General features: G+C 59.1%; 3 protein-coding genes across 3 annotated transcripts in view; 2 read left to right on the top strand and 1 right to left on the bottom strand.

Annotated features, from left to right (window-relative positions):
* Positions 1-14,816, bottom strand: part of TEX28 (testis expressed 28) — a 118,117-nt gene that overhangs the window by 38,540 nt on the left and 64,761 nt on the right.
* Positions 1,591-4,139, top strand: LOC132513868 (paraneoplastic antigen Ma6F-like). Its single transcript, XM_060138481.1, has 3 exons — positions 1,591-2,122; positions 2,159-2,487; positions 2,545-4,139. Exons 1-3 carry the CDS (start codon positions 1,591-1,593, stop codon positions 3,970-3,972), a joined length of 2,289 nt encoding a protein of 762 aa, XP_059994464.1. The 3' UTR covers positions 3,973-4,139.
* Positions 8,769-11,443, top strand: LOC132513870 (paraneoplastic antigen Ma6E-like). The gene is made up of 3 exons (XM_060138482.1): positions 8,769-9,462; positions 9,553-9,663; positions 9,826-11,443. The coding sequence occupies exons 1-3, from the start codon at positions 8,769-8,771 to the stop codon at positions 11,274-11,276; spliced, it is 2,256 nt and encodes a 751-aa protein (XP_059994465.1). The 3' UTR covers positions 11,277-11,443.

The following is a 14,816-nucleotide window of genomic DNA, read 5'->3' as shown; positions in this document are numbered from 1 at the left end:
AAGCTGAGAGGGGGAGGCGCTGGGGCTGCTGTGATCTGGTGGAGGCTGTTGGCCATGGCAGATGGGTTTGTGGGGGTCCAGGGAGGGGCTCTGGCCCACTGCATTAGGCATCGAGAGCTTCAGGTCGCCTCTGTCCGGGTGGCACAGGAATTGCAGAGGTGGGTGGGCAGGGCAAGGCCCTGGCCTCCACACAGAGTACACAGATTCTTTACGAGGGTGCTTTGCACATTCACCCGGACACGCCATACCAGAGTTGTAAAACAGTCTCCATAAATTTAGCAGTATTGCAAGTTTACGTGATAAGTTTTCTCATCACGGGGGAATTTTATTTGATGGTACTAATGATAATATATCTTCAAATATTGGGAAACCCATGGATCAAAGAGAAAAATCACAGAGGGACTTAGAAAATATTTCCAAGTGAATACTAAAAAAGCACAACTTACCAAACTTAGTGGGAGGCAGCAAAAAGCGACAGGAGGAAACTGTATTCCTCTAAATGCTTCTGTTAGAAAAGAGTCAGGACATAAAATCAGTGAGCTAACAGTCCATTTAGAGATTCTAGAAGAAGAAGAGCAAAGGAAACATAAAATGAAGTAATAAGAGAGCTAAGAGAGGAAATCAGTGATAGAAAGCAAATTATGGACACGGTGAACAAAGCCATGCGCTTCTTTCAAAAGAGCAAGGAAACCGAGCAAGTCCTAGAACGATGAATCACGGAAACATAGAAAGAACGCTGATCCCCAATATGAGGAATGAAAGAGGGCCAACGTTACGGATCAGATGTACATTAACAAAGAGGATATAGGGGAATATTATGGGACATTATGGAAATGTTTATGCTAACAAATCGGAAGACTTGAAAAATTCCTTGGGAAAAAGGCAGCTTCCTAAAACTGAGGCCAGAAATGTAGAAAAGGTGACGAGCCTTCTATCTGTCTTTTTTAAAAAAATTATTTTATTTTATTTTATTATTGTTTCTTGAGTCGTACGCAACAAGTGCTCTTTTGTTATTATTTTTAAATTTTATTTTTACTTTTGGCTGCGTTGGGTCTTTGTTGCTGCGCGCGGGCTTTCTCTAGGTGCAGCGAGCGGGGGCTACTCTTCGTTGCGGTGCGCAGGCCTCTCATTACGGTGGCTTCTCTTGTTGCAGAGCACGGGCTCCAGGCATGTGGGCTTCAGTAGTTGTGTCACGTGGACTCAGTAGTTGTGGCTCGTGGGCTCTAGAGCGCTGGGTCAGTGGTTGCGGCGCGTGGGGTTAGTTGCTCCGCGGCTTGTGGGATCTTCCCGGACCAGGGATCGAACCTGTGTGTCCTGCACTGGCAGGTGGATTCTTAACCACTGCGCCACCAGGGAAGTCCCTAGCCTTCTATCTTGTAAATAAATGTAATTTATAAAAAAAGTGTCCTAAAGTCAAACAAACCAAACAGGGCAGGGAGGTGCTCCAGGCTGCTGCTGTGAGGGGCACTAGGGTGGGCTGTGTGGCACAAACATGATTCTCTCTTCTTTGCACCCACAGGCCGGTTCCCACACTTCAACAGCCTGTGCACTCCTGCTTGATCGCTTCCCCCCACCCTCAGGTCCTCGGAGATGGCGATGGCTCTGGCGGTATTGCGGGACTGGTGCAGGTCGATGGGCGTGAACGCTCAGCGATCTCTGCTCATCCTGGGAATCCCAGATGACTGCAAAGACCAGGAATTCCAGGAGGCTGTGCAGGCTGCCCTGCATTCCCTGGGCAGATACCGAGTGCTGGGCAAGGTCTACAGAAAGGAGCTGGGGTCGAGTGTTGCCCTGGTCGAGTTTGCTGAGTGTTTAAATCGAAGCTTGCTCCCCCGCCAAATACCAGGCAAGGGAGGGCCCTGGACTGTGGTCTGCCTGCCCCAGGCCCCTGATGCTGATTCACAGGATAGATCCAATTGCCCTGCGCAGCCCCAGGGACAAGCAGTGGTTGGCAGGGCGGGTGAGGCAGGAACTGCAGGTCACTCAGGAACTGCAGGGGAGGAGGAAGCTGCAAGGGAGGCGGGAGTCGCAGGTATGGAGGGAGACACAGGTGAGGAGGAAGCCTTAGGTGAGGAGGGAGCTGAAGGTGAGGAGGGAGCTGAAGGTGAGGAAGGAGCTGCAGGTCTGGAAGGAGCTGAGGGTCAAGCAGGAGCTGAAGGTGAGGAGGGAGCTGCAGGTGAGGAGGGAGGTGCAGGTGAGGTGGGAGCTTCAGGTGAGGAGGGAGCTGAAGGTGAGGAAGGAGCTGCAGGTGAGGAGGGAGCTGCAGGTGAGGCAGGAGCTGCAGGTGAGGCAGGAGCTGCAGGTGAGGAGGGAGCTGCAGGTGAGGCAGGAGATGCAGGTGAGGAGGGAGCCTCAGGTGAGGCAGGAGATGCAGGTGGGGAAAGATCTGAGGGTCAAGCAGGAGCTGAAGGTGAAGCAGGAGTGTCAGATGAGGAAGGAGCTGCAGGTGACGACGGAACCTCAGGTGAGGCAGGAGCTGCAGGTGAAGCAGGAGCTGAAGGTGAAGCAGGAGCTGAGTCAGATGAGGAAGGAGCTGCAGATGAGGAAGGAGCTGAAGGTGAGGAAGGAGCTGCAGGTGCGGAAGGAGCTGAGGGTGAAGCAGGAGCTGAGGGTGAAGCAGGAGCTGAGGGTGAAGCAGGAGCTGAGGGTGAAGCAGGAGCTGAGTCAGATGAGGAAGGAGCTGCAGGTTACAGAAATGTTGCAGGCGTGGCAGGACTTCTGAGTATGGCAGGACCCACGGGCGGGGCAATGGCTGCGCCTGAGGAAGCAGTTGTGACAGTGGCAGGCGCCATGGGTGAGGCAGGGCCCGGGACCCAGCAGTGGAGGCAGGCCTCGCAGCCCGTGCTGGACAGCATGGGCTACCAGGAGCTGGGAACCTTCTCTGGGATGGAAGAGCCGGGCCACGGGGAAGGGTCCTCTGAGAGCTGGCTGGAGCAGGCCAGCCACACGCTGCACCTGTGGCGCCACGTGTCTGAGAGGGAGAGGAGGAGGAGGCTGGTGGAGAGCTTGCGCGGCCCCGCGCTGGACCTCCTGCGCGGCCTCCTGGCGGAAGATCCCGAGCTGGCTGCCCAGGACTGCCTGGCCGCGCTGGTGCAGGTGTTTGGGAACAAGGACCCCCGGGGGAGTGCTCGGCTGAAGTTCGTGACCTGTGCCCAGCGGCCCCAGGAGACTCTCTCTGCGTACGTGATGCGCCTGGAAGGCCTGCTGCAGTCGGCCCTGGAGAAGGGGGCCATCCACCCGGCCATGGCGGACCAGGCGCGCGCCCGGCAGGTGCTGACGCGGGCCCGGCTGAACGACACGCTCCGGGACACGCTGAGGAGGAGGCGGCTGATGAGGAGGCCTCCCGGCTTTGCGGGGATGCTGCGGCTCATCCAGAGGACCGAGGCCTGGGACGCCGACCCGGCTAGCAGGGAGCACTTCCCAGGGCAGGAAGAGGCCCGTGTGGACGTTGCAGTCCTGGCAGCAGCCGCCCAGGCCGCCCCGGCCCATGAGGCCATCACCGCAGGCACCACTGCACATGGTGAAGATACCACCGCCCAGGCCGCCCGTTCCAAGGAAGGGAGCGCCGAGGACCACCCGGCACGTGAGGAGGCCAGTGCGGCAGTTGCCGGCACTGCCAAGGCTGGCGAGGCGGCCCCTGAAGACCATGGTGCCGCCAGGGCAGCCCCTGGCCCTGGGGAGACCAGCAAGGCGTCCGCGGCCACTCAGGAAGATGGAAGTGCTGCCGCCCCTGCGGGCCTAGGTCAGGCAGGACCCTCAGATGCCCCCGGGGTCCCCATGCCTGGCCGGATGGGCAGTGCTTCCCCGGTGGCCCCAGGAGGTCCTGGCTGGGAGCCAGAGGGCCTCGCCCAGGCAGGAGGCCAGGAGGCCGAGGAGACCCCCGAGGAGGGGCTCAAGCCCATCCCAGAAGAGCCGGGAAATGAGGACGGGGCTGCAGAGATGAGCCCCCCGGGGTCCACCTCGGGCCACTAGGCTCAGCAGGCCGTGGGGCTGCCAGGCTTGGAGGCAGGGGGAGGCCAGGCCTGGCAGCCTACTGGCCCCATATTAGGGGCCACTCCAGGTGCCTGGGCCTCCCTCCTGAGAGGGGACCCCTATTCATCATCCCCTGGGGCAGGTTGCTCCCTGTACTGGCAAGCCCAAATGTGTCCCTGTAGGCCCCAGAGGGACCCAGGTGTCAAGGAACCCCCAGCCCCCGCTCCCCTCCCCCCAACACGCACAGCCCAGCCATCGTCCCCCCGCAGAGCCCTGAGGTGCGCCACGAGCCAGCCAAGGCTCTGGTCTCTGTGGGCCAGTGTCGTGAGCTCAACGTGTGCTTTCTGGGCATAGATTCAGGCCCAGCGCTGCCTGTTGTTGTGGAAATGTGCATGTGTTCTCCTCTGAGCAGTTCCCCCAACCCCTGCGCGGCGTGGAGACCCCGAGCCCAGTCCCAGGAGCCGGCGGGAAGGACGGGATGGACGAGGTCACAGCCAGCGCCCACCCCAGGACCTGGGAGCCCACCTGCGACCTTCGAAGGAAGACCTTGACCGGGGCTGCAGGAGGTCTGCGGGAGGCCCCCCAGGGCTTGTGTTCTGCTGGGCCACCCCGTTGTTCCTCGGGACTCCACGTCCCCGGCTCGGTGGCGTGCGCCCTGCTGTGGGACTGTCCTGTGTCCGCCATAGGGCAGGGCCAGGCCCCGGGCATGTGGGCCAGAAATGGAGGGTCTGCCCTGGGGGGAGCGGGCATGGCCGGCGCCCATCTTCCTGGCGAGAGGCCACCCGCGGGGCCCTCAGGAAGGGAGACTGTGGGGAGATGGAGGGCCGCCGGGTGGGGTGTAGCGGAGGCACCTTTTCGAGGACCCTGGGTGGGGCCGGGACCCGTGAGCTCCGGTGGCCGTTAGAAGTTCCTCTGTGTGTTGTTATGCCCTGTGTTCAATGGTTTCAGTCAATGTTTCTGTTTAATAAATTTCCCTGAACGTTTCATCTGAGTCTGGCCTCTGCTGTGGGCAATGGAGGGAAAGGGCTGCTGCGGGTGAGGGCGGGGGTCCAGAGTCCGATTCCTGCTCAGCACCCATGGGACACCTCTCCGGGGAGAGGGTAAGGTAGGCACTTTGCAGACCCAGACATCGTGAGGGTTTTTCTTCCAGTTCATGGGTGAATTGTAAAGTTTCAGCGAAAACTGATAATTGCCTAAAAAGGCAGTAGAGAAGTTAAAATGTAAATGAAAACCTTGATTATCTCAGCAGGAAAAAGGGAACATAGGAGCAACAATAGATGGACAGACACTGCTATGGACTGAATATTTGTAAACCTCTCCCCCTCATTCACCTGTTAAATTCTAACCCCCAAAGGGATGGCATTTGGAGGTGGGGCCCTGGGAAGTGATTAGCCCATGAGGGGGGAGCCCTCATGAATGAGATTACCTCCCTTATAAAAGAGGCCCCAGACGGCTGCCTCATCCTCTTGTGCCATGTGAGAAGATGGCTAGTTGATACAACTAGACAAGAAATCAGTCCATGTGAAGAAGAGCTTTATTACTATTATTTATTACTCAGCCGTACAAAGGAACGAAATTGGGTAATTTGTAGAGATGTGGATGGATCTAGAGACTGTCATACAGAGTGAAGGAAGTCAGAAAGAGAGAAACAAATATCGTGTATTAATGCACATATGTGGAACCTAGATAAATGGTACAGATGAACCGGTTTGCAGGGCAGAAATAGAGACACAGACGTAGAGCACAAACATATGGGCACCAAGGTGAGAAAATGGTGGGGGCGGGCGGGGGGTGTGATGAATTGGGAGATTGGGATTGACAAATGTACACTAATATGTATAAAATGGGTAACTCATAAGAACCTGCTGTATAAAAAAATACATAAAATAAAATTCAAAAATTAAAACAAACCAAAGAAATAAGAATAGGTTTATGACATTATCAATCACAGTAGAACACCACCTGTAAAGACAAATGGACGTACTTGCCACAACGGGCTCTGCATCGCCAAGTTTGCTCCCCCAACTCCGCAGCCTCGCAGGGAGGCCTTCCTATTGGTGGAAGGCCAATGGGCGTGTCTTTTGCTTCCGGAGGCGCCAAGCCTTGGGACCTCAGGCCCTCAGTGCGCATGGCTACTGCTGCTTCCGTGGCAGAGCGCCTCCTCACGTGCTCTTCTGATCCAACCAGTTTCTCGGTAAAGAGACGTCTAGAACTTTCTCCCTCATCTTCCTGGGGCTTCCGGGAGCACCCGGAAGCCCACGTGGCGTTCGCACAGAGTGCCTGGGACAGTCGGCGGCACAGTTCCTGGCTGCTCTGCTGAGACGAGCTCTTCAGCCCCTCGTGAGCGGGACTCCGGAGCCATCCACAGAGTCAGAGCGAGTCAGGAGACAGGCGGGGGCTTTGCCGGGGGCTGGACTCCGCAGGTACCGGGGGCCCTGGGAAGGAGTGGAGGTCGGGGGAGGGCTACGGGCTGCTCGGTTGGGAGTGGGGGAGCGGCGGCGGAGGGTAGCGGGCTGAAGGGGGGCTGAGGGAAGGGTCCCCCAGTGAGCGGGTCAGAGGGGAGGACCGCTGGCTTCCGGGGTGGCTGGTGGGGGGCGTTCTGGAGTCGGGGTGCAGAGGGTGGGGCTAATGGCTAAGCGTGGGGGGGGCCTGAGCGGAGGGCTTCCTGCTGGTCGGGTGGGGCCGGCCTTGGGGGCCAGAGGAGAGGACGACTGGCTGCGGGGCTGGGGAGGACGGGACGGGACGGGACGGGCGGGCCCCACCCCCGGGGCCGAGACGGGAGGGGAGGGCTAATGGCTGCGGCGTGTGGCGGGAGGAAGGCTGAGGCGGGGGTCGATGGGGAGGACTCCCAGGCGCGGGTGCGGTAGGCGTTAGGGGAGCTCCCGCCGGGGCGGGGCGTGGGGTGGGGGGGGGAGGACGCTCGTGGCAGTTAGGGGGCTCCGGCTCCCGGGTGGGCGGGGGCAAGACGGGTGGGCTCTGCGTCTGGGGTACGAGAAGCGAGAGCCCCTGGCGCTGAGTGTGCTCGGGGGAGGACTCCCCGGTGTGGGGAGGTGAGAGAGGCAGTCTGACCTCTACGCATGGCGGGGCGCCCGGCTTCCAGGGCCCAGAGCGGAGCGCCACCAGCTGGTGGGTGGGGGAGGGTGTATGGAGGGGATGTAGTGCGAGGGGCCGGGGAGGAGCCGCCTGGCCACGGGGGGGCGTAAGTGAAGCTGAGAGGGGGAGGCGCTGGGGCTGCTGTGATCTGGTGGAGGCTGTTGGCCATGGCAGATGGGTTTGTGGGGGTCCAGGGAGGGGCTCTGGCCCACTGCATTAGGCATCGAGAGCTTCAGGTCGCCTCTGTCCGGGTGGCACAGGAATTGCAGAGGTGGGTGGGCAGGGCAAGGCCCTGGCCTCCACACAGAGTACACAGATTCTTTACGAGGGTGCTTTGCACATTCACCCGGACACGCCATACCAGAGTTGTAAAACAGTCTCCATAAATTTAGCAGTATTGCAAGTTTACGTGATAAGTTTTCTCATCACGGGGGAATTTTATTTGATGGTACTAATGATAATATATCTTCAAATATTGGGAAACCCATGGATCAAAGAGAAAAATCACAGAGGGACTTAGAAAATATTTCCAAGTGAATACTAAAAAAGCACAACTTACCAAACTTAGTGGGAGGCAGCAAAAAGCGACAGGAGGAAACTGTATTCCTCTAAATGCTTCTGTTAGAAAAGAGTCAGGACATAAAATCAGTGAGCTAACAGTCCATTTAGAGATTCTAGAAGAAGAAGAGCAAAGGAAACATAAAATGAAGTAATAAGAGAGCTAAGAGAGGAAATCAGTGATAGAAAGCAAATTATGGACACGGTGAACAAAGCCATGCGCTTCTTTCAAAAGAGCAAGGAAACCGAGCAAGTCCTAGAACGATGAATCACGGAAACATAGAAAGAACGCTGATCCCCAATATGAGGAATGAAAGAGGGCCAACGTTACGGATCAGATGTACATTAACAAAGAGGATATAGGGGAATATTATGGGACATTATGGAAATGTTTATGCTAACAAATCGGAAGACTTGAAAAATTCCTTGGGAAAAAGGCAGCTTCCTAAAACTGAGGCCAGAAATGTAGAAAAGGTGACGAGCCTTCTATCTGTCTTTTTTAAAAAAATTATTTTATTTTATTTTATTATTGTTTCTTGAGTCGTACGCAACAAGTGCTCTTTTGTTATTATTTTTAAATTTTATTTTTACTTTTGGCTGCGTTGGGTCTTTGTTGCTGCGCGCGGGCTTTCTCTAGGTGCAGCGAGCGGGGGCTACTCTTCGTTGCGGTGCGCAGGCCTCTCATTACGGTGGCTTCTCTTGTTGCAGAGCACGGGCTCCAGGCATGTGGGCTTCAGTAGTTGTGTCACGTGGACTCAGTAGTTGTGGCTCGTGGGCTCTAGAGCGCTGGGTCAGTGGTTGCGGCGCGTGGGGTTAGTTGCTCCGCGGCTTGTGGGATCTTCCCGGACCAGGGATCGAACCTGTGTGTCCTGCACTGGCAGGTGGATTCTTAACCACTGCGCCACCAGGGAAGTCCCTAGCCTTCTATCTTGTAAATAAATGTAATTTATAAAAAAAGTGTCCTAAAGTCAAACAAACCAAACAGGGCAGGGAGGTGCTCCAGGCTGCTGCTGTGAGGGGCACTAGGGTGGGCTGTGTGGCACAAACATGATTCTCTCTTCTTTGCACCCACAGGCCGGTTCCCACACTTCAACAGCCTGTGCACTCCTGCTTGATCGCTTCCCCCCACCCTCAGGTCCTCGGAGATGGCGATGGCTCTGGCGGTATTGCGGGACTGGTGCAGGTCGATGGGCGTGAACGCTCAGCGATCTCTGCTCATCCTGGGAATCCCAGATGACTGCAAAGACCAGGAATTCCAGGAGGCTGTGCAGGCTGCCCTGCATTCCCTGGGCAGATACCGAGTGCTGGGCAAGGTCTACAGAAAGGAGCTGGGGTCGAGTGTTGCCCTGGTCGAGTTTGCTGAGTGTTTAAATCGAAGCTTGCTCCCCCGCCAAATACCAGGCAAGGGAGGGCCCTGGACTGTGGTCTGCCTGCCCCAGGCCCCTGATGCTGATTCACAGGATAGATCCAATTGCCCTGCGCAGCCCCAGGGACAAGCAGTGGTTGGCAGGGCGGGTGAGGCAGGAACTGCAGGTCACTCAGGAACTGCAGGGGAGGAGGAAGCTGCAAGGGAGGCGGGAGTCGCAGGTATGGAGGGAGACACAGGTGAGGAGGAAGCCTTAGGTGAGGAGGGAGCTGAAGGTGAGGAGGGAGCTGAAGGTGAGGAAGGAGCTGCAGGTGAGGAGGGAGCTGCAGGTGAGGCAGGAGCTGCAGGTGAGGCAGGAGCTGCAGGTGAGGAGGGAGCTGCAGGTGAGGCAGGAGCTGCAGGTGAGGAGGGAGCTGCAGGTGAGGCGGGAGATGCAGGTGAGGAGGGAGCCTCAGGTGAGGCAGGAGCTGCAGGTGGGGAAAGATCTGAGGGTCAAGCAGGAGCTGAAGGTGAAGCAGGAGTGTCAGATGAGGAAGGAGCTGCAGGTGACGACGGAACCTCAGGTGAGGCAGGAGCTGCAGGTGAAGCAGGAGCTGAAGGTGAAGCAGGAGCTGAGTCAGATGAGGAAGGAGCTGCAGATGAGGAAGGAGCTGAAGGTGAGGAAGGAGCTGCAGGTGCGGAAGGAGCTGAGGGTGAAGCAGGAGCTGAGGGTCAAGCAGGAGCTGCAGGTGAGGAAGGAGCTGAAGGTGAGGAAGGAGCTGCAGGGCTGGAAGGAGCTGCAGGGCTGGAAGGAGCTGAGGGTGAAGCAGGAGCTGAGGGTGAAGCAGGAGCTGCAGGTGAGGAAGGAGCTGCAGGTGAGGAAGGAGCTGCAGGGCTGGAAGGAGCTGCAGGGCTGGAAGGAGCTGAGGGTGAAGCAGGAGCTGAGGGTGAAGCAGGAGCTGAGGGTGAAGCAGGAGCTGAAGGTGAAGCAGGAGCTGAGTCAGATGAGGAAGGAGCTGCAGGTTACAGAAATGTTGCAGGCGTGGCAGGACTTCTGAGTATGGCAGGACCCACGGGCGGGGCAATGGCTGCGCCTGAGGAAGCAGTTGTGACAGTGGCAGGCGCCATGGGTGAGGCAGGGCCCGGGACCCAGCAGTGGAGGCAGGCCTCGCAGCCCGTGCTGGACAGCATGGGCTACCAGGAGCTGGGAACCTTCTCTGGGATGGAAGAGCCGGGCCACGGGGAAGGGTCCTCTGAGAGCTGGCTGGAGCAGGCCAGCCACACGCTGCACCTGTGGCGCCACGTGTCTGAGAGGGAGAGGAGGAGGAGGCTGGTGGAGAGCTTGCGCGGCCCCGCGCTGGACCTCCTGCGCGGCCTCCTGGCGGAAGATCCCGAGCTGGCTGCCCAGGACTGCCTGGCCGCGCTGGTGCAGGTGTTTGGGAACAAGGACCCCCGGGGGAGTGCTCGGCTGAAGTTCGTGACCTGTGCCCAGCGGCCCCAGGAGACTCTCTCTGCGTACGTGATGCGCCTGGAAGGCCTGCTGCAGTCGGCCCTGGAGAAGGGGGCCATCCACCCGGCCATGGCGGACCAGGCGCGCGCCCGGCAGGTGCTGACGCGGGCCCGGCTGAACGACACGCTCCGGGACACGCTGAGGAGGAGGCGGCTGATGAGGAGGCCTCCCGGCTTTGCGGGGATGCTGCGGCTCATCCAGAGGACCGAGGCCTGGGACGCCGACCCGGCTAGCAGGGAGCACTTCCCAGGGCAGGAAGAGGCCCGTGTGGACGTTGCAGTCCTGGCAGCAGCCGCCCAGGCCGCCCCGGCCCATGAGGCCATCACCGCAGGCACCACTGCACATGGTGAAGATACCACCGCCCAGGCCGCCCGTTCCAAGGAAGGGAGCGCCGAGGACCACCCGGCACGTGAGGAGGCCAGTGCGGCAGTTGCCGGCACTGCCAAGGCTGGCGAGGCGGCCCCTGAAGACCATGGTGCCGCCAGGGCAGCCCCTGGCCCTGGGGAGACCAGCAAGGCGTCCGCGGCCACTCAGGAAGATGGAAGTGCTGCCGCCCCTGCGGGCCTAGGTCAGGCAGGACCCTCAGATGCCCCCGGGGTCCCCATGCCTGGCCGGATGGGCAGTGCTTCCCCGGTGGCCCCAGGAGGTCCTGGCTGGGAGCCAGAGGGCCTCGCCCAGGCAGGAGGCCAGGAGGCCGAGGAGACCCCCGAGGAGGGGCTCAAGCCCATCCCAGAAGAGCCGGGAAATGAGGACGGGGCTGCAGAGATGAGCCCCCCGGGGTCCACCTCGGGCCACTAGGCTCAGCAGGCCGTGGGGCTGCCAGGCTTGGAGGCAGGGGGAGGCCAGGCCTGGCAGCCTACTGGCCCCATATTAGGGGCCACTCCAGGTGCCTGGGCCTCCCTCCTGAGAGGGGACCCCTATTCATCATCCCCTGGGGCAGGTTGCTCCCTGTACTGGCAAGCCCAAATGTGTCCCTGTAGGCCCCAGAGGGACCCAGGTGTCAAGGAACCCCCAGCCCCCGCTCCCCTCCCCCCAACACGCACAGCCTAGCCATCGTCCCCCCGCAGAGCCCTGAGGTGCGCCACGAGCCAGCCAAGGCTCTGGTCTCTGTGGGCCAGTGTCGTGAGCTCAACGTGTGCTTTCTGGGCATAGATTCAGGCCCAGCGCTGCCTGTTGTTGTGGAAATGTGCATGTGTTCTCCTCTGAGCAGTTCCCCCAACCCCTGCGCGGCGTGGAGACCCCGAGCCCAGTCCCAGGAGCCGGCGGGAAGGACGGGATGGACGAGGTCACAGCCAGCGCCCACCCCAGGACCTGGGAGCCCACCTGCGACCTTCGAAGGAAGACCTTGACCGGGGCTGCAGGAGGTCTGCGGGAGGCCCCCCAGGGCTTGTGTTCTGCTGGGCCACCCCGTTGTTCCTCGGGACTCCACGTCCCCGGCTCGGTGGCGTGCGCCCTGCTGTGGGACTGTCCTGTGTCCGCCATAGGGCAGGGCCAGGCCCCGGGCATGTGGGCCAGAAATGGAGGGTCTGCCCTGGGGGGAGCGGGCATGGCCGGCGCCCATCTTCCTGGCGAGAGGCCACCCGCGGGGCCCTCAGGAAGGGAGACTGTGGGGAGATGGAGGGCCGCCGGGTGGGGTGTAGCGGAGGCACCTTTTCGAGGACCCTGGGTGGGGCCGGGACCCGTGAGCTCCGGTGGCCGTTAGAAGTTCCTCTGTGTGTTGTTATGCCCTGTGTTCAATGGTTTCAGTCAATGTTTCTGTTTAATAAATTTCCCTGAACGTTTCATCTGAGTCTGGCCTCTGCTGTGGGCAATGGAGGGAAAGGGCTGCTGCGGGTGAGGGCGGGGGTCCAGAGTCCGATTCCTGCTCAGCACCCATGGGACACCTCTCCGGGGAGAGGGTAAGGTAGGCACTTTGCAGACCCAGACATCGTGAGGGTTTTTCTTCCAGTTCATGGGTGAATTGTAAAGTTTCAGCGAAAACTGATAATTGCCTAAAAAGGCAGTAGAGAAGTTAAAATGTAAATGAAAACCTTGATTATCTCAGCAGGAAAAAGGGAACATAGGAGCAACAATAGATGGACAGACACTGCTATGGACTGAATATTTGTAAACCTCTCCCCCTCATTCACCTGTTAAATTCTAACCCCCAAAGGGATGGCATTTGGAGGTGGGGCCCTGGGAAGTGATTAGCCCATGAGGGGGGAGCCCTCATGAATGAGATTACCTCCCTTATAAAAGAGGCCCCAGACGGCTGCCTCATCCTCTTGTGCCATGTGAGAAGATGGCTAGTTGATACAACTAGACAAGAAATCAGTCCATGTGAAGAAGAGCTTTATTACTATTATTTATTACTCAGCCGTACAAAGGAACGAAATTGGGTAATTTGTAGAGATGTGGATGGATCTAGAGACTGTCATACAGAGTGAAGGAAGTCAGAAAGAGAGAAACAAATATCGTGTATTAATGCACATATGTGGAACCTAGATAAATGGTACAGATGAACCGGTTTGCAGGGCAGAAATAGAGACACAGACGTAGAGCACAAACATATGGGCACCAAGGTGAGAAAATGGGGGCGGGCGGGGGGTGTGATGAATTGGGAGATTGGGATTGACAAATGTACACTAATATGTATAAAATGGGTAACTCATAATAACCTGCTGTATAAAAAAATACATAAAATAAAATTCAAAAATTAAAACAAACCAAAGAAATAAGAATAGGTTTATGACATTATCAATCACAGTAGAACACCACCTGTAAAGACAAATGGACGTACTTGCCACAACGGGCTCTGCATCGCCAAGTTTGCTCCCCCAACTCCGCAGCCTCGCAGGGAGGCCTTCCTATTGGTGGAAGGCCAATGGGCGTGTCTTTTGCTTCCGGAGGCGCCAAGCCTTGGGACCTCAGGCCCTCAGTGCGCATGGCTACTGCTGCTTCCGTGGCAGAGCGCCTCCTCACGTGCTCTTCTGATCCAACCAGTTTCTCGGTAAAGAGACGTCTAGAACTTTCTCCCTCATCTTCCTGGGGCTTCCGGGAGCACCCGGAAGCCCACGTGGCGTTCGCACAGAGTGCCTGGGACAGTCGGCGGCACAGTTCCTGGCTGCTCTGCTGAGACGAGCTCTTCAGCCCCTCGTGAGCGGGACTCCGGAGCCATCCACAGAGTCAGAGCGAGTCAGGAGACAGGCGGGGGCTTTGCCGGGGGCTGGACTCCGCAGGTACCGGGGGCCCTGGGAAGGAGTGGAGGTCGGGGGAGGGCTACGGGCTGCTCGGTTGGGAGTGGGGGAGCGGCGGCGGAGGGTAGCGGGCTGAAGGGGGGCTGAGGGAAGGGTCCCCCAGTGAGCGGGTCAGAGGGGAGGACCGCTGGCTTCCGGGGTGGCTGGTGGGGGGCGTTCTGGAGTCGGGGTGCAGAGGGTGGGGCTAATGGCTAAGCGTGGGGGGGGCCTGAGCGGAGGGCTTCCTGCTGGTCGGGTGGGGCCGGCCTTGGGGGCCAGAGGAGAGGACGACTGGCTGCGGGGCTGGGGAGGACGGGACGGGACGGGACGGGCGGGCCCCACCCCCGGGGCCGAGACGGGAGGGGAGGGCTAACGGCTGCGGCGTGTGGCGGGAGGAAGGCTGAGGCGGGGGTCGATGGGGAGGACTCCCAGGCGCGGGTGCGGTAGGCGTTAGGGGAGCTCCCGCCGGGGCGGGGCGTGGGGTGGGGGGGGGAGGACGCTCGTGGCAGTTAGGGGGCTCCGGCTCCCGGGTGGGCGGGGGCAAGACGGGTGGGCTCTGCGTCTGGGGTACGAGAAGCGAGAGCCCCTGGCGCTGAGTGTGCTCGGGGGAGGACTCCCCGGTGTGGGGAGGTGAGAGAGGCAGTCTGACCTCTACGCATGGCGGGGCGCCCGGCTTCCAGGGCCCAGAGCGGAGCGCCACCAGCTGGTGGGTGGGGGAGGGTGTATGGAGGGGATGTAGTGCGAGGGGCCGGGGAGGAGCCGCCTGGCCACGGGGGGGCGTAAGTGAAGCTGAGAGGGGGAGGCGCTGGGGCTGCTGTGATCTGGTGGAGGCTGTTGGCCATGGCAGATGGGTTTGTGGGGGTCCAGGGAGGGGCTCTGGCCCACTGCATTAGGCATCGAGAGCTTCAGGTCGCCTCTGTCCGGGTGGCACAGGAATTGCAGAGGTGGGTGGGCAGGGCAAGGCCCTGGCCTCCACACAGAGTACACAGATTCTTTACGAGGGTGCTTTGCACATTCACCCGGACACGCCATACCAGAGTTGTAAAACAGTCTCCATAAATTTAGCAGTATTGCAAGTTTACGTGATAAGTTTTCTCATCACGGGGGAATTTTATTTGATGGT

The sequence above is a fragment of the Lagenorhynchus albirostris genome, chromosome X (assembly GCF_949774975.1).
Source record: "Lagenorhynchus albirostris chromosome X, mLagAlb1.1, whole genome shotgun sequence".
Lineage (NCBI taxonomy): Eukaryota > Metazoa > Chordata > Mammalia > Artiodactyla > Delphinidae > Lagenorhynchus > Lagenorhynchus albirostris.
Note: the sequence above shows the minus strand (reverse complement) of the source record. Positions and strands in the feature narration are given on the sequence as shown.

Bases quoted from the DNA above. Each gene is read 5' to 3' on its own strand.
- LOC132513868 (XM_060138481.1), top strand. From the start codon at position 1,591: ATGGCGATGGCTCTGGCGGTATTGCGGGACTGGTGCAGGTCGATGGGC. The intron at 2,123-2,158 runs GTCTGGAAGGAG...CAGGAGCTGAAG, and splicing joins AGGTGAGGAAGGAGCTGCAG to GTGAGGAGGGAGCTGCAGGT. The intron at 2,488-2,544 runs GCAGGAGCTGAA...GCTGCAGATGAG, and splicing joins AGGCAGGAGCTGCAGGTGAA to GAAGGAGCTGAAGGTGAGGA.
- LOC132513870 (XM_060138482.1), top strand. From the start codon at position 8,769: ATGGCGATGGCTCTGGCGGTATTGCGGGACTGGTGCAGGTCGATGGGC. The intron at 9,463-9,552 runs GTGGGGAAAGAT...ACGGAACCTCAG, and splicing joins AGGTGAGGCAGGAGCTGCAG to GTGAGGCAGGAGCTGCAGGT. The intron at 9,664-9,825 runs GTGCGGAAGGAG...CAGGAGCTGCAG, and splicing joins AGGTGAGGAAGGAGCTGCAG to GTGAGGAAGGAGCTGCAGGT.